We start from the raw sequence: 18311 nt of genomic DNA, 5'->3' as shown, positions 1-18311 counted from the left end.
GCACTGCGGCTCAGAGAGCTTTGTCGGGCCTATTACCTGTCTTTCCAGAGGTCCTTTGAAACCCAAATTAGCTGCCATGCGGAGCGCCTGGTCATCTCGCACGCCCTCGAAAATATCTATAACTTCCTGTGGTACGCGAGAGCAGAGAAAGAGAAAGCAGAGAGAATGGAGACTCAAACACTGGATGGTCATATGACAAAGTGGATGTTCATATTAAATCACGATATGCAATTAAGTGGTGGAAACCTGCCAGTAGTGAGGAAAGGAGAACCGGGCCTGAAACAATGGCTTTATAATTATCAGGTAATTGTAGAGATGAGATTCTAACATAGAGAAGGGATCTCTCCATCAAGGGATTCAATGTGCCAATCAGAGAGAAAGAGAGAGAGAGAGAGAGAAAGAGAGAGAGAGAGAGAGAGAGAGAGAGAGAGAGAGAGAGAGAGAGAGAGAAAAAGAGAAAAGAGAGAGAGAGAGAGAGAGAAAAAGAGAGAGAGAGAGAGAGAAAAAGAGAGAGAGAGAGGGAGGGAGAGAGAGAGAGGGAGGGAGGGAGAGAGAGAGGGAGGGAGGGAGAGAGAGAGAGCGCAAGCACATGGTGTGACAGAAGTACAGGGATACCAGGGATGTCTGTACAGTAGTTCATGCAAAGAGATGTTAAGCTATTGGATCACAAGTACAGTGAATGGTGAGAGGTTTCTTGTCAACATCTTTAGTCATTTGTAACATATGCTGTTGCAGAGCTCACAGTACTGTACCTTAAAGATGAGTTCTGGGGATTTGTCAGCAACCTCCTCTATGTCCATCCCACCCTGAGGACTGCCCACCATGACGGGGCCGTTGCAGGCCCGGTCCATCAGGATGGCAAAGTAGGTCTCTCTGGTGATGTCCAGGGCTTCAGCCACCATCACCTGGTCAGTATGGAGAGAATCAGCATACTACCTTCACATCACAGACTGGCCTCAGATACAGCAGATCATATTATTACAACCCAGAGAACCTATGGGTCTAAATCTAGGCTATACTGGGAATGAAGCACACTGCTGGGAGATGGAGACAAGAGAGAGATTGATGGCAAGACAGAGGGATAGAGATGAGTTGTTTGTTTGTTATCAGCTCCCTGGGCCTAACTTGACAGAGTTTATTTGGACAGCGTGAGGACGATTCTTCTCCGTGTCCCATGAAAACAGGCAATAACACAGTCTTTCTCTATCTGCTTAAAGTCTTGATCTATTTTACACACTACTACCACCCTCTCCTGGTCTTTCTCTCAATCGAACTGGCTCTCTGTGCCCCTCTCTCCATCTACTATGCTCTCCTCCTCCTCTTCTATCACTTCCTGCCCCTCTCCCCACCCCTGGTCTGTCCTGCCAATAGAGATAACGCTCTGTGTCTGGAGAGGATGGCTGCAGTATAGTGAAGTGAAGGGGACGTGTTACAATGGCAGGCTGACAGCTCACTCCTGGTTTTCATTCAGGGAAACAGAGCTTGACAATATAATTACAGCCTGTTAAAGGGGGCTATGTTAAGAGGCCTGGGTTCTGTTCAATCGCTGCAGCTCTCTGGCTACTTTATTACTTTGATCCCAGGCCTAATCTAAACTGAGATGGGCTTTGAGAGGGGCCTGCGACTATAGCCACTAACAGCAGGTAGCATCATATCTCCCTTGTCTGTGAATGTCTGCACGTTTCGGGAAATGAATCTAGTGTGTACTGGTTTTTGTGTGTGATACATGACACATGGCTGCATATAGGTCCCCCTGGGATCATTTATCATGATACATTTCTTCAATTAATAAATGTTATATTCCTATATGCTTAGTTTACAAAATAAAACTATCAGAAATGGTGTCGTCATTCATCTAACAGATGACATGCTATGGATAGATAGTGCAGCTAATGTTTCCATATGAAATGACATCTCACAACAATGCTTTCACAGTTTTTGTGTTTATATATCTCTCTTTCCCCTCAGCCCTGGTGATGTGGTAGTGAACTGCCTTCCCCGCCAGCTCTTTCTATAAAAATGTGACAGTAGTTTGATACTTCTCCTAAACTTTGCAGCAGGGGCAGGAGCAGAGCGAGGTGTGTGCCTGGCTGGCAGGAATGAAAACAAGCGTTAATGGGGAGCTCTAGGCCATAATTCACTAAACAGGCAGAGCGAGAGCGAGAGCGAGAGCGAGAGCGAGAGCGAGAGAGAGAGAGAGAGAGAGAGAGAGAGAGAGAGAGAGAGAGAGAGAGAGAGAGAGAGAGAGAGAGAGAGAGAGAGAGAGAGAGAGAGAGAGAGAGAGAGAGAGTGAGAGTGAGAGTGAGAGTGAGAGAGAGAGAGAGAGAGAGAGAGAGAGAGAGCGAGAGAGAGAGAGGAAAAACACAAGCTACAGGCCGAGAAGGGTTCATTACCTGGAAGTGTGTTTTTGGGTGGGCTGCAGTGTGAGTGAGGAAAAAAATATTCCTGCTTGTTAGCGACACTTGGAAATGGTTGTTTACGTGACTAACACTTTGGTCTCAGAGAGGCCCTGACTCGCATGTATTATTTATCGCAGTGAACCATAACACCAAATAGCACAAACACAACAAACGACACCGGCTTCAAATGGCATGTCTCCACCAGGGACCTATCCCCAGAACTAGAGGAACAAAAAAACTATATAAACTAATGTATTATTACCCCGATGCTTGTGCACTCATTCATTTCATGGAACTGCATTACTGAATTGAAATGACCCTGAAATGAGAAAAACAGAAAAGTTATTTGACCCCCAGCTATGACTTACCGTTTTTACTTCCACTCCTTCCTTTGGCGTCTGCTTGGTGGTCAGGCTATAGCCTAGCATCTTACTGGCCAGCTCACCCACCACAGAGGGGCTAGAGAAGAGACAGGAGTGTCTCAATTACAACTACTTCATTAATAGTGCTTTGATTACAGATAAAAACCTAGAGGACAAACATCTTCCAAAAATAGAGGACATCACCATAGCAGATAACAGAGTCATTATTTTCAGCTCCTGAGACACGTTTTCATTTCAACAAAGACATGGTTCAGCACATTTGCAGTGTGATTGTAATGTGTTCTGACAAAGCACTGCTCTTGAAAAAGTATATCCTGGTTTCGGCTGCTCTTTAAAGGAAGCGCGAGTCTCATTCCTGTACTGCTTCTTGCTCTGGTTTCTATAAAATACAAATGAGGCCTGAGGTAGTGTTTTGCTTTGATAGATGTTAGGAGAGTGAACTGTGTGCACAAGTCACTGTCTGGGGTGGCTTAACCTCAGATGGTTCACTCAGAAAGGTTTCTGGTTATCCCAAATACTGAAAGGGTGACAATGATGCATATGTCGTAGCCATACGTCATGAATCACAGTTCAGGCCTTATCACGCTGCTATCTTGGCTACATCATTTTTTTGCAGAGGAAACATTAATCTAGTAGCTGGCCAATGAAGATGTTGGTTGATGTGATATAAGATAGACAAACAGTAGATTATTGTTAGGGAAATCTGGCCAATATAGGCCTATAACAATGTGCTAGAAGAACACAATTCGATTGAGCTCCACTGAATCAGAGCTGTATATCACAATTCCAATAACCTGATTCAGTGAGTTGCGCACAGTGCAATTTCCCAATGATAAATTTACTATTTCAAAGTTTAATTGGAAGCAGTTTTCCCTAAAGTAGCAAATGTAGCTTTTTATTGCAGGGTCCTGTGTAGGTAGCTGGAACAGAGAGAAAGCAACACTGTCTAGGAGGGAGAACTGAAGCAGTAGTTAGAGAAATAGAACAGAACCATTCTCTGAAGGGGCCATTACTCAAATCACACCTCAGTGAGTGCGGGTGGCGGATGGCAGGGGTACTCACTCTTTAGTTAAGTGCACTCCACCTTTAAGGCCACTGTTGAACACACCCTTCCCTCGTCCCCCAGCCAGTATCTGGGCCTTCAGGACTATCTCCTTGGCGTCTGAAAGAGAGAGGGATTAGAAAAAAGAGAGAAGGGCTCTGTCAGCAGAATAGAGATAGACAGCCAGGTGAGAGAGGAGAAGAGCATGAGACCTCTCCAATGGTACATCATCACAGAGCCCATTACACTTCCCCTGTCTCTGAGTAAAATGTTATCTCACCCATCACCCTGGTCTCCATTAGCTCCTGTCCTGTCTAGAGGCGGGGGGGGGGTATAGGGAAAGAGGGGGTAGGAGGAGAGGTACGTGATGGGATGAGGGGAAGGGTACTCCAGCTCACGTATGATATTCTCTCCTAGCCCTGCTAATTACAGACTAAAGCCAACTTCCCAAATACAGGGTAGAGAGGGTACCCTATTGAAAGAACATGTCCATATAGACAGGCAAATACTCCCATACAAGGTACATACATACAAACAGATTACAAAGACATAAGCTAGACACACAAACATGTATCAATCTAAACAATGTGTTCATTTGCGTCATTTGACTCTCTTTAGAGTTTCGACTGACCATTGCAATTTTATGGCATTTTAACGATGCTAACACCATATAGGCCTACCCTACTTGCCCTCTCTGTCACCTCCAAGTCCTCCTTTCTACACCAGGAGAGAGCACCTCTGGTAGAGCACTGAGCTGTCTATTCAGCTACCCACTGAACAGACTCCCTCTATTCAAATGGTGCAACTTGATGTAATATGGTCTTGAGCGATCATTATCCTGGCAGGGAGTTCCACCATTGGCTAACAGTGGGGCAACCAGAACATGTAAAGAAAGGCACGTCGACCTTGGGCCAGGAACATAGCTCTCTTACTCTCAGTAAAGCCCCTCAAGCGGAGTGGCTCAGGCTGTTCCAGTAGGAACAAGACCCCGACAAAATAGGCTAAAATGGCAGGGATTAAACCAACACTGAATTAGTGAGCTCTGTTCTGCCCTGGGATGAGGAGAGAAAGACTGAGAGAATAAAGGTGAGCACATGTAGGGGCTGTGAGTAGTCATACATTAATAAATATGTCAATTAAAAGAACTGCAAGAGCACAAAATTAAAATTGAGTTCAAAGCAAGATGAAATGGAGTGTCCTACGGGCATGTGCAGCAGAGGGACGGAACAGAGAAAATTAGGAAACTACTTTTGTTAAAAGAAAAGGGGGAGCCAATGAGGAAGGTGTTATTCCTTAGCCCTGACAAGAGGTGTGCTGCAAGGTGTAGAACGGACCGAGACCGGGTCGTCTCTGGAAGGAGGAGAGGAGTGAGAGATGAGGACGATTAAGGTGCAGTATGGGAAGCAATGGCTAGAGAAGGAAATGGATGGAAAAAGGAGAAAAGAATGATGAAGGAAATATGTAGCCTATATAGCCAGACATATGATTGGTTATTGAGAGGTATGCGGTTTCACACCATGACCAGAATATATAAAAGGTGGCATGATAACACACCAGAGCCCAAATAATTAGCCATATACAATTGATCACACAGGAAAAGAGTATCTAGATACACCTAAGAGGTGTTTAGTGGATAATATGAATCAGGAGAGATAAGGAGAGATAAGCCTCTTAACGAATGAACCGTTCTCATCAAATCACTCACTTGGAAAATTGGCCTTGATTACACATACAAAACACACCCGACCTTTACAGTGGCTTGTTAAGAATGCAGAACACCTCTCAGGCTGTTCTTTATTTCCAGTTCCTCCCCGATAGTGTGATCATTGTAGATTCTCTGAAGCTGCCACCTCTCAGGCTGTTCTTTATTTCCAGTTTCCCCCCGATAGTGTGATCATTGTAGATTCTCTGAAGCTGCCACCTCTCAGGCTGTTCTTTATTTCCAGTTTCCCCCCGATAGTGTGATCATTGTAGATTCTCTGAAGCTGCCACCTCTCAGGCTGTTCTTTATTTCCAGTTTCCCCCCGATAGTGTGATCATTGTAGATTCTCTGAAGCTGCCACCACCCAGGATTTTTTTTAAACTGTCAAAATGCATCATGAAGTAATGATGCCCTCAAAGATCCCAGTGAACGGGCCACTATGTGAGCACAGAGCAGACCGTACCAATAACATGTGTAAACCCTGGATGGCTGACAGGGTGTGCTGTATTGCAGCCACTGCGCTGACATCTTGGTACTCCTCCTCAATTACAAAAAAAGACTAAGGAAACTATAAAAATACATGAATCAATGTCCACATTCATTTTTGTGTATTCTATTATTATTATTACTATTATTACAGACACTTTAATGCATACTTTAAATTGTATTGTGAGTTAAACATAAAACTAAAACAGTATTTCTTTTACAGTAGTAATATGACTGTGCCCACGACAACAAAATACATGTAATTTTGTCCTTGAAAACATTCAAATACTGTAGAATTCCATTAATTCCTATGGAGGACTGTTCCAACTGGGGAGTGCCAACGCAGCTGACTGGGGGCTTCAAAGCCTCTCAATGGTCAATACATAGCATCATCAATCCAGAGTTTATACACACACACACACGTCATTGGATATTATCCATTCATGCTCCAGACATGAAACAGCACCTAACACAGGCAGTGTTACACTTGTGTGAAGATGACGCCACTGAAGAGCATTGATGGATTTGTGCGAGTCTCTCAATAACTCACACACTCATATAGATGTTTTATTCAATGTGTCTAGTAAACTGCTTTTTAAAGGTACATCTTTAGGGATATTTAGGGTATTTCTATATCAATGGCAGCCATTGAAGGAAACAGCTATCTATTTTTTTTAAAGTGTTTTATTCTGTTACGGACAGTTATCTTAGGTCCAAATACAAAACTATGAAACTGTGCCTCCATGCCCCTTGTTGATAGTATTGACAGGTAGGCGCGTTAGGCTACATTTTGGGAGATGAATGTGATTTTGTTCTAACAGCATGTAGCACAAAAACAACTAAAGAACTCTGGGAGCCAGAGGTAGCACTTTGATGAATGAATACAGAGGAGTGATGACATCAGATACAGAGTGGTTTGGCCAGGACATCACACAACATTTCAAATGCAAAAACATGCACAACCGTGAAACTGATAATATGAATAAAATGATTCATTCTCAGAAGTTATGCATATTAGCAGTAAAAGCTAAGGTGAATAGAAAATCCCCTTAATGGAAGTGGAAGGGACAGGGTGGCAGCATTCCATAACAAGCCATCTATTTCCAGTGGAACCATATAAAGTCATGGCAAATCTGAAAAGGGATATTTTCTTCTCCATGTAGTTTTTTTTAGGGACAGACACAGAAAATGAGATTAACATGTAACTACATCTTCAATCGCATCAGCTGTAATCTGAGTTACATGGCCGTCCTCGGGCTAACTCATTTCCCAGTAATGAACGCAAATGAACTCCCAGCCTATTTACTGATGACAGCAGTCGGCATCGAGGCTGTTACTTCTGCCTCGACAACATCTCCCCTCTCTTTGTATTTCAAACGTTCTGTCCTCCTCCTCTCTCGGCGGTCCGGAAGGATGTAGCCCAAGGGTTATGGACGGCAGAGTTAGCATTGTCTGATATTTAATTAAGCCATAAAAGGCTGTGCACTTGGGGACTGTATAAAGGGACAGACGCAGGCTGCAAGCCAATCTGGAGAGAATGAGATGCACTCACTGTCTGTCTGCAGGCCACGGTGAGAGGATAGGGGAAGTCAGACTAGAGCCTATACCAAAGAAATGTTATAAGTTTGAAATTAAATAATAATATGGGTGATTGTTAATGGGACAATTGATGGCTACAACCATCAAACTACTGGTTGCTTTAACCATCAAACTACTGGTTGCTTTAACCATCAAACTACTGGTTGCTTTAGCCATCAAACTACTGGTTGCTTTAACCATCAAACTACTGGTTGCTTTAACCATCAAACTACTGGTGGCTTTAACCATCAAACTACTGGTTGCTTTAACCATCAAACTACTGGTTGCTTTAACCATCAAACTACTGGTTGCTTTAGCCATCAAACTACTGGTTGCTTTAACCATCAAACTACTGGTTGCTTTAACCATCAAACTACTGGTGGCTTTAACCATCAAACTACTGGTTGCTTTAACCATCAAACTACTGGTTGCTTTAACCATCAAACTACTGGTTGCTTTAACCATCAAACTACTGGTTGCTTTAACCATCAAACTACTGGTTGCTTTAACCATCAAACTACTGGTTGCTTTAGCCATCAAACTACTGGTTGCTTTAGCCATCAAACTACTGGTTGCTTTAACCATCAAACTACTGGTGGCTTTAGCCATCAAACTACTGGTTGCTTTAACCATCAAACTACTGGTTGCTTTAACCATCAAACTACTGGTTGCTTTAACCATCAAACTACTGGTGGCTTTAACCATCAAACTACTGGTTGCTTTAACCATCAAACTACTGGTTGCTTTAACCATCAAACTACTGGTTGCTTTAACCATCAAACTACTGGTTGCTTTAACCATCAAACTACTGGTTGCTTTAGCCATCAAACTACTGGCTGCTTTAACCATCAAACTACTGGTGGCTTTAACCATCAAACTACTGGTGGCTTTAACCATCAAACTACTGGTTGCTTTAACCATCAAACTACTGGTGGCTTTAACCATCAAACTACTGGTTGCTTTAACCATCAAACTACTGGTTGCTTTAACCATCAAACTACTGGTTGCGTTAACCATCAAACTACTGGTTGCTTTAACCATCAAACTACTGGTTGCTTTAACCATCAAACTACTGGTTGCTTTAGCCATCAAACTACTGGTTGCTTTAACCATCAAACTACTGGTTGCTTTAACCATCAAACTACTGGTGGCTTTAACCATCAAACTACTGGTGGCTTTAACCATCAAACTACTGGTTGCTTTAACCATCAAACTACTGGTTGCTTTAACCATCAAACTACTGGTTGCTTTAACCATCAAACTACTGGTTGCTTTAACCATCAAACTGCTGGTTGCTTTAACCATCAAACTACTGGTTGCTTTAACCATCAAACTACTGGTTGCTTTAGCCATCAAACTACTGGCTGCTTTAACCGCCAAACTACTGGTGGCTTTAACCATCAAACTACTGGTGGCTTTAACCATCAAACTACTGGTTGCTTTAACCATCAAACTACTGGTTGCTTTAACCATCAAACTACTGGTTGCTTTAACCATCAAACTACTGGTTGCTTTAACCATCAAACTACTGGTTGCTTTAACCATCAAACTACTGGTTGCTTTAGCCATCAAACTACTGGCTGCTTTAACCATCAAACTACTGGTGGCTTTAACCATCAAACTACTGGTGGCTTTAACCATCAAACTACTGGTTGCTTTTACCATCAAACTACTGGTGGCTTTAACCATCAAACTACTGGTTGCTTTAACCATCAAACTACTGGTTGCTTTAACCATCAAACTACTGGTTGCGTTAACCATCAAACTACTGGTTGCTTTAACCATCAAACTACTGGTTGCTTTAACCATCAAACTACTGGTTGCTTTAGCCATCAAACTACTGGTTGCTTTAACCATCAAACTACTGGTTGCTTTAACCATCAAACTACTGGTTGCTTTAACCATCAAACTACGGGTTGCTTTAAAGGACAGTAAAAAAATTGTGCACTTTCTTAAAAATCTTGTTCTATTTGTCATTATCACATCAATTTAAAATGTAGTGCGATATAGACTTTTCCACATCTCCTACCTCCAGGTCAGACTGAGCAGCCCAGCTCCAGGTCAACCCAGCACCCAGCTCCAGGTCAACCCAGCACCCAGCTCCAGGTCAGACTGAGCAGCCCAGCACCCAGCTCCAGGTCAGACTGAGCAGCCCAGAACTCAGCTCCAGGTCAGACTGAGCAGCCCAGCACCAGGTCAGACTGAGCAGCCCAGCACCCATTTCCAGGTCAGACTGAGCAGCCCAGCACCAGGTCAGACTGAGCAGCCCAGCACCCAGCTCCAGGTCAGACTGAGCAGCCGAGCTCCAGGTCAGACTGAGAAGCCCAGCACCCAGCTCCAGGTCAGACTGAGCAGCCCAGCACCCAGCTCCAGGTCAGACTGAGCAGCCCAGCACCCAGCTCCAGGTCAGACTGAGAAGCCCAGCACCCAGCTCCAGGTCAGACTGAGCAGCCCAGCACCAGGTCAGACTGAGCAGCCCAGCACCCAGCTCCAGGTCAGACTGAGCAGCCCAACTCCAGGTCAGACTGAGCAGCCCAGCACCCAGCTCAGACTGAGCAGCCCAGCACCCAGCTCCAGGTCAGACTGAGCAGCCCAGCACCCAGCTCAGACTGAGCAGCCCAGCACCCAGCTCAGACTGAGCAGCCCAGCACCCAGCTCAGACTGAGCAGCCCAGCACCCAGCTCCAGGTCAGACTGAGCAGCCCAGCTCCAGGTCAGACTGAGCAGCCCAGCTCCAGGTCAGACTGCGCAGCCCAGCTCCAGGTCAGACTGAGCAGCCCAGCACCAGGTCAGACTGAGCAGCCCAGCACCCAGCTCAGACTGAGCAGCCCAGCACCCAGCTCAGACTGAGCAGCCCAGCACCCAGCTCCAGGTCAGACTGAGCAGCCCAGCTCCAGGTCAGACTGAGCAGCCCAGCTCCAGGTCAGACTGAGAAGCCCAGCACCAAGCTCCAGGTCAGACTGAGAAGCCCAGCACCCAGATCCAGGTCAGACTGAGCAGCCCAGCTCCAGGTCAGACTGAGCAGCCCAGCTCTCCAGTGTTTGCTCCAGTCTAACGCAAGTAATGTGGCAGCTACATGTGATGACTAATCCAAACTCAGAAGACAATCAACACACACAGGAACAATCAAAGTGAATAGATTCAGTGTCTACAACAGATAGGTGCATCAAACACAATGTAGAAAGTAAAAACAGAGCATACTAATTATAAAATGTACATGATATAATCATTTCACAAGATGAATCATGTTTGATTATGTGTGAGTGAGTCTACACGGAGGAGACTACTGGATAGTTTGGTTCATCAGGCTGATCCCTAGACTACACTTTAAGATATTGAGGGATGATGATATTTTGGCAGTGTGAAGAAAGGAATTCCAGAGTATGTAACCTCTGTATCTGCTAGAGAATTGACTATGTGAAGTGCAGCAGTGAGGAGGGTGAATGTTATCGCAGTGTCCTGTATTGTATGCATGGATTTGGGAATTAACCTGGTTTAGGTAGTCTGCCTAGAAGGTATGTCTATTTGTAGATGAAGGTGCATAATTGGAGTATTAAGCACCTCCCCCCCGCTACTTCCCCTATGGACAACCCCTCCCCCTTGCTACTCCCCCTATGGACAACCCCTCCCCTACTACTCCCCTAATGGACAACCCCTCCCCCTGCTACTCCCCTAATGGACAACCCCTCCCCCTGCTACTCCCCCTATGGACAACCCCTCCTACCTGCTACTCCCCCTATGGACAACCCCTCCCCCTGCTACTCCCCCTATGGACAACCCCTCCCCCTGCTACTCCCCTATGGACAACCCCTCCCCCTGCTACTCTCCCTATGGACAACCCCTCCCCCTGCTACTCCCCCTATGGACAACCCCTCCCCCTGCTACTCCCCCTATGGACAACCCCTCCCCCTGCTACTCTCCCTATGGACAACCCTTCCCCCTGCTACTCCCCCTATGGACAACCCTTCCCCCTGCTACTCCCCTATGGACAACCCCTCCCCCTGCTACTCCCCCTATGGACAACCCCTCCCCCTGCTACTCCCCCTATGGACAACCCCCTCCCCCTGCTACTCCCCCTATGGACAACCCCTCCCCTGCTACTCCCCCTATGGACAACCCCTCCCCCTGCTACTCCCCCTATGGACAACCCCTCCTACCTGCTACTCCCCCTATGGACATCCCCTCCCCCTGCTACTCCCCCTATGGACATCCCCTCGCCCCTGCTACTCCCCCTATGGACAACCCCTCCCCCTATGGACAACCCCTCCCCCTGCTACTCCCCCTATGGACAACCCCCTCCCCCTTGCTACTCCCCCTATGGACAACCCCCTCCCCTTAATACTCCCCCTATGGACAACCCCCTCCCCTTAATACTCCCCCTATGGACAACCCCCTCCCCCTTGCTACTCCCCCTATGGACAACCCCCTCCCCCTTGCTACTCCCCCTATGGACAACCCCCTCCCCTTAATACTCCCCCTATGGACAACCCCCTCCCCCTTAATACTCCCCCTATGGACAAACCCCCTCCCCTTGCTCCTCCCCCTATGGACAACCCCCTCCCCTTGCTCCTCCCCCTATGGACAACCGCCTCCCCCTATGGACAACCCCTCCCCCTGCTACTCCCCCTATGGACAACCCCTCCTACCTGCTACTCCCCCTATGGACAACCCCTCCCCCTGCTACTCCCCCTATGGACAACCCCTCCCCCTGCTACTCCCCCTATGGACAACCCCCTCCCCCTGCTACTCTCCCTATGGACAACCCCTCCCCCTGCTACTCCCCCTATGGACAACCCCTCCCCCTGCTACTCTCCCTATGGACAACCCTTCCCCCTGCTACTCCCCCTATGGACAACCCTTCCCCCTGCTACTCCCCTATGGACAACCCCTCCCCCTGCTACTCCCCCTATGGACAACCCCTCCGCCCTGCTACTCCCCCTATGGACAACCCCTCCCCCTGCTACTCCCCCTATGGACAACCCCTCCCCTGCTACTCCCCCTATGGACAACCCCTCCCCCTGCTACTCCCCCTATGGACAACCCCTCCTACCTGCTACTCCCCCTATGGACATCCCCTCCCCCTGCTACTCCCCCTATGGACATCCCCTCGCCCCTGCTACTCCCCCTATGGACAACCCCTCCCCCTATGGACAACCCCTCCCCTGCTACTCCCCTATGGACAACCCCTCCCCTTGCTACTCCCCCTATGGACAACCCCCTCCCCTTAATACTCCCCTATGGACAACCCCCTCCCCTTAACCTGTTAAGCTTCCCCCCTACTTTTTCTGAAATTCTGTTAAAAATCGCGCAACATTTTGGCGTCCTGCTACTCAGGCCAGGAATATAGTATATGCATATGATTAGTATGTGTGGATAGAAAACACTCAGACGTTTCCAAAACTGTTTAAATCACGGCTGTGACTATAACAGAACGTCTGTTTCATCGAAAAGCGCAGGAAAATCTGATCACTGGAGATGGAAAAAAGTATCCATGCGCCACTCCCATGAATTGTTAAAGGTGAACCGTAATATATTTGGCCAAGCTTGCAGTACCTACAGCTACCACAGGATCTATAGAGTCTCCTCATTTGAATCTGAATTGATTCTTGGTAGATCCGCCCAAAGGGAACCGATTCTCTCCGACCACCGACCCGAGGCATTGTCTGCCTTTTTCTCCGGACATTTTTCCACACGGCAGGCTATCGAATTTACATCGCCTCCTGATGATTTTTATAGCTTATTAACGTGTAGTTATACCTAAAGTTGCATTAGAAAGGTATTTCGAAGTGTTTTGTAAAAGTTTATCGTCGAATTTTTAACTTTTAAAAATGACGTTACGTTATGAAACGCTCTTTTTTCCGTTTTCCACACAGTCTTCATAGATCGATATCTAGGCTATATATGGACCGATTTAATCCAAAAAAGACCCAGTATTGATTATGGGACATCAAGGTGTGCAAAGAAAGAAGATGGTCAAAGGTAATTAATGTTTTATATTTTATTGTGCGGTTTGTGTAGCGCCGACTATGCTAATTCTTTTGTTTACATCCCCTACGGGTCTTTTGGGGTGTTGCATGCTATCAGATAATAGCTTCTCATGCTTTCGCCGAAAAGCATTTTAAAAATCTGACACGGTGGCTAGATTCACAATGACTGTAGCTTTATTTTAATACCAAACATGTGTATTTTAATGAACGTTTGCGTTTTAACTAATACCATTAGCATATAGCGTCGCGCATGTGCATTTCTAGAGCTCTAGGTGAGACGTCTGCGTCTCAAGTAAGCTCAAGAGGTTTTAATACTCCCCCTATGGACAACCCCCTCCCCCTTGCTACTCCCCCTATGGACAACCCCCTCCCCTTGCTACTCCCCCTATGGACAACCCCCTCCCCCTTAATACTCCCCCTATGGACAACCCCTCCCCTTAATACTCCCCCTATGGACAACCCCCTCCCCTTGCTCCTCCCCCTATGGACAACCCCCTCCCCCTTGCTCCTCCCCTATGGACAACCGCCTCCCCCTTGCTCCTCCCCCTATGGACAACCCCCTCCCCTTGCTACTCCCCCTATGGACAACCCCCTCCCCCTTGCTACTCCCCCTATGGACAACCCCCTACCCCTTGCTACTCCCCCTATGGACAAAGACTTTTCACACCTGCAAACCTGTACATGTGACTATAAACAATTCGGAACATTTAGGATAGATAATTACTCGCTGTATCGAGAACACACCTAGGACTATCATTCTCCACAGCTGCAGTAATGAAGCTTAGAAGTTAATGCAGTTAAACTTGTAAGCCTTTATTTCCTTATGACTAGTATGAGGCTAATGGTAAGCCACCAAAAACAGAGTATGTGACCTCTTTGAGCTGTGCAATGCTGTTGCACTATCCATTCCAACTGCGCCAGGTAACGACCACTCAGAGGATGTGACTGTATCTAATGATGCAGTCTCTGTGGAGCTCTATAGGGGTTCATCGTCAACCTAGACCTCTGCTGCCTGCAGTAGTATCATGACAGCCGACTCCTCGTTAGGCTCCACACACTGTCCGTACTAAAGATTTCCAGAGCTGGACTAAGTGGCACTCTATGACAGAGAGGCAGAGTTCAAACCCCTGGACCAGTGTGGAAACTGTTAGTCACTCTGGAGTAAGACTTTACAGACAACGGCCCAGGGGTATGGTCATCTAAAGTTATCAGCCAATGTCTCATTAATGGCATATAGTCATTTAACCAACATTGGCATTCTACTGGAATAGCAATGAGGGAAAGGGCCGAGGTTATTATGATGAGCATATTCAAGCCTGCTTATACAAACACGACTGAGGAGATGAACTTGGAACGTAGGCAGCATTCCTCTAGGTTTCACAGGTGAGTAATAAAAGACGTGGAGCAGAGTTCCATACAGTGAATGGTGTGTCTTCCACTGCTCAGTGATTAATATCACTTTATCCCCTGGAACCCAAGGACTACAGTGAGTGGTGTCTTCCACTGCTCAGTGATTAATATCACTTTATCTCCTGGAACCCAAGGACTACAGTGAGTGGTGTCTTCCACTGCTCAGTGATTAATATCACTTTATCCCCTGGAACCCAAGGACTACAGTGAGTGGTGTCTTCCACTGCTCAGTGATTAATATCACTTTATCTCCTGGAACCCAAGGACTACAGTGAGTGGTGTGTCTTCCACTGCTCAGTGATTAATATCACTTTATCTCCTGGAACCCAAGGACTCCAGTGAGTGGTGTCTTCCACTGCTCAGTGATTAATATCACTTTATCTCCTGGAACCCAAGGACTACAGTGAGTGGTGTGTCTTCCACTGCTCAGTGATTAATATCACTTTATCTCCTGGAACCCAAGGACTACAGTGAGTGGTGTCTTCCACTGCTCAGTGATTAATATCACTTTATCTCCTGGAACCCAAGGACTCCAGTGAGTGGTGTCTTCCACTGCTCAGTGATTAATATCACTTTATCTCCTGGAACCCAAGGACTACAGTGAATGGTGTGTCTTCCACTGCTCTGGAGTGATTAATATCACTTTATCCCCTGGAACCCAAGGACTACAGTGAGTGCGTCATAAGCGTCAAGCATAAAGGTAATCATAATGACTTCTAACACACTATTAGCGCCATCCATACACCATACTGAATATGTCTGAGAAATAATTCCACATATAATGAAAAGGTTAAGCAGCATAATGAGAAGGTGGAACTACCATAAGCAGCTTATAGAAATTAGCTCTTTCAAGGAAGCCTTATTTTCCAAAGCCTATTTAAATCTGTTAGGAGAATTTCCGTGAGCATGTCGTTTTCTCCAGTTGTAAAGGTCTCTGCCAGCTATGATGACAACAGACAAATCCCATACAGGAAAAGCAGAGGTCTACTACATGGCTTTAAGGACACTACAAGCATCACGTACATTGCTCTGCCTACTCCATACTGCCATAAACTGTGCATATGTGCACATATTAGGTGAGCACGTCTATGCCGTCACTGTCGGTCCTGTCCAGCCTGTGTTAATGACCTTGGCTTGAAAAAGCTCCTCCTCAGCCTCTCCCGTGTCCCCTCTTTCCCCAGGAGCGTGGCTTCTTGGTAGGAAAACTCCTCGTGCCATCCGTCTTTCTGTGTGACAGGCTGGTTCTCAAGGGGGAAAAGGGCGGTGTGGCGGAGATACCTGCAACTCCACAGACCACAACTCCTGATCCAAAAGTAAAGGAGGACACTGATGTGTTTGCTGGCTGTGGCACCACTGTGCTTGGTAGTTGGGAAAGAGAAAGCAGCAGAGCACACTGCTGTTTTGACTTAACATTAACAGTTAATAGCTATGTAAATGCTCACAGTTACCTGAAGAACATTTGCATAATAATCCATTCAAACCCCATTCACGTAAAATCACAACGGCATGGTACTGAGGGGAGGGAACACAAACTTGTTTAGACAGAGAGGAAAAAAACATTTTATGCAGACGAAGCTGTAGCTTTAATAAAATAATGTTTTCCAGGTAGAATAACTCCATTCAGTTGCTCTCCGAGTGTAAAGATTAACACCTCGCTGTAGGCGTCTTTACGCATGCATCCAAAACACCTTTATAAACAACTATATAACACATTAGTGATAAGCTGTCGCACTACCCTTAGTAGCGCCTTGCGGTCGGATGCCAAGCAGTTGCCATAAAAAGCAGTGATGCAACCAGTCAGGATGCTCTCGATGGTGCAGCTGTAGAACGTTTTGAGGATCTGAGGACCCATGCCAAATATTTTCAGCCTCTTGAGGGTGAAGATACATTGTGCCCGCCTCATGACTGTTGGTGTGCTTGGACCATAATATCACAGCAAGGAACTTGAAGCTCTCAACCTTCTCCACTACAGCCCTGCCTAGGTGAATGGGGGCTGCTCAGCCCTCCGATTTATGTAGTCCACGATCAGCTCCTTTGTCTTGCTCAAGTTGAGGGAGAGGTTGCTGCCCTAGCATCACACTCCCAGGTCTCAGACCACCTCTCATCTTCGTCGGTGATCAGGCACATCACCGTTGAGTCATCGGCAAACTTAATGATGGTGTTGGAGTTGTGTTTGACCACGCAGTTGTGGGTGAAGAGGGAGTACAGGAGGGGACTAAGCACACACCCGAGACGCCCCTGTGTTGATGGTCAGCGTTGTGGATATTTTGTTGCCTACCCTCACCATTTGGGGGCGGCCCGTCAGGAAGTCCAGGATCCAGTTACAGAGGGAGGTGTTCAGTCCCAGGGTCCTTAGCTTAGTGATAAGATTTGTGGGCACTATGGTGTTGAACACTGAGCTGTGGTCAATGAACAGCATTCTCACATATGTGTTCCTTTTGTCCAGGTGGGAAAGGGCAGTGTTTGTGCGTTATACGAATTGGAGTGGGTGCAGGGTTTCTGGGATGATGGTGTTGATGTGAGCTATGATCAGCCTTTCATGGCTACAAATTAGTGCTTTGGGGCGATAGTCATTTAGGAAGGTTTACTTGGGCACAGGGACTATGGTGGTCTGCTAGAAACATGCAGGTATTACAGACTGGATCAGGGAGATTAAAAATGTCAGTTTAGACACTTGCCAGCTGGTCGGCGCAAGCTCAGAGAAAGCATCCTGGCAATCCGTCTGTGAATGTTAACCTGTTTAAAAGGTTTTACATCGGCTATGGAGAGCATGATCACAGTCTTCCGGAACAGCTGGTGCTCTCATGCATGGTTCAGTGCTACTTGCCTCAATATGAGCATAGATGGCATTTAGCTTGTTTAGCAGGTTACTGGGCAGCTCATGGCTGGGTTTCCCTCTGTAATCCATGATGGTTTGTAAACCCTGCCACAAGGATAAGTTCATGAGTTACCAGTCTCAGATATTGCAGCCCAAATAAATGCTTCAGAGTTCAAGTAGCAGACACGCATTCAACTGTTCAGAGGAGACTGCATGAGTCAGGCCTTCATGGTCAAATTGCTGCAAAGAAAGGACACCAAAAAGGACACCAATAAGGGGAAGACTTGCTATAACACATTACAACTTGTTCTGGTATTATAGAACTGTTATGACAATATGACAGCTTATAATAAATGTTTTATATAGCTGTTGTAAAGACCTTATGAATGCATGCATTAGGACACCTAGAGTAAAATGTTATCCATATAAAAAATACTAGCAGTTCAATTCCTCAAGCAATTTACTTGCGGAATCTATTTTCTCATTCACAGAAACAGTGTTTGTGCA

The 18311-nt window shown here is 46.3% G+C and overlaps 1 protein-coding gene across 2 annotated transcripts in view; it reads right to left on the bottom strand.

Moving 5' to 3' along the window:
- The window catches only part of suclg2 (succinate-CoA ligase GDP-forming subunit beta), a 143048-nt gene that overhangs the window by 86152 nt on the left and 38585 nt on the right, over positions 1-18311 (bottom strand). For both annotated transcript variants that reach the window (XM_024380422.2, XM_042295496.1), the window contains exons 3-6: positions 3845-3944; positions 2768-2858; positions 753-905; positions 37-126 (exon numbers count right to left, since the gene is read on the bottom strand). In XM_024380422.2, the coding sequence (XP_024236190.2) occupies positions 37-126; positions 753-905; positions 2768-2858; positions 3845-3944 (434 nt within the window). The remainder of the gene's footprint in view (positions 1-36; positions 127-752; positions 906-2767; positions 2859-3844; positions 3945-18311) is intronic.

Source organism: Oncorhynchus tshawytscha, linkage group LG02, assembly GCF_018296145.1.
Source record: "Oncorhynchus tshawytscha isolate Ot180627B linkage group LG02, Otsh_v2.0, whole genome shotgun sequence".
Taxonomy (NCBI): domain Eukaryota; kingdom Metazoa; phylum Chordata; class Actinopteri; order Salmoniformes; family Salmonidae; genus Oncorhynchus; species Oncorhynchus tshawytscha.
Note: the sequence above shows the minus strand (reverse complement) of the source record. Positions and strands in the feature narration are given on the sequence as shown.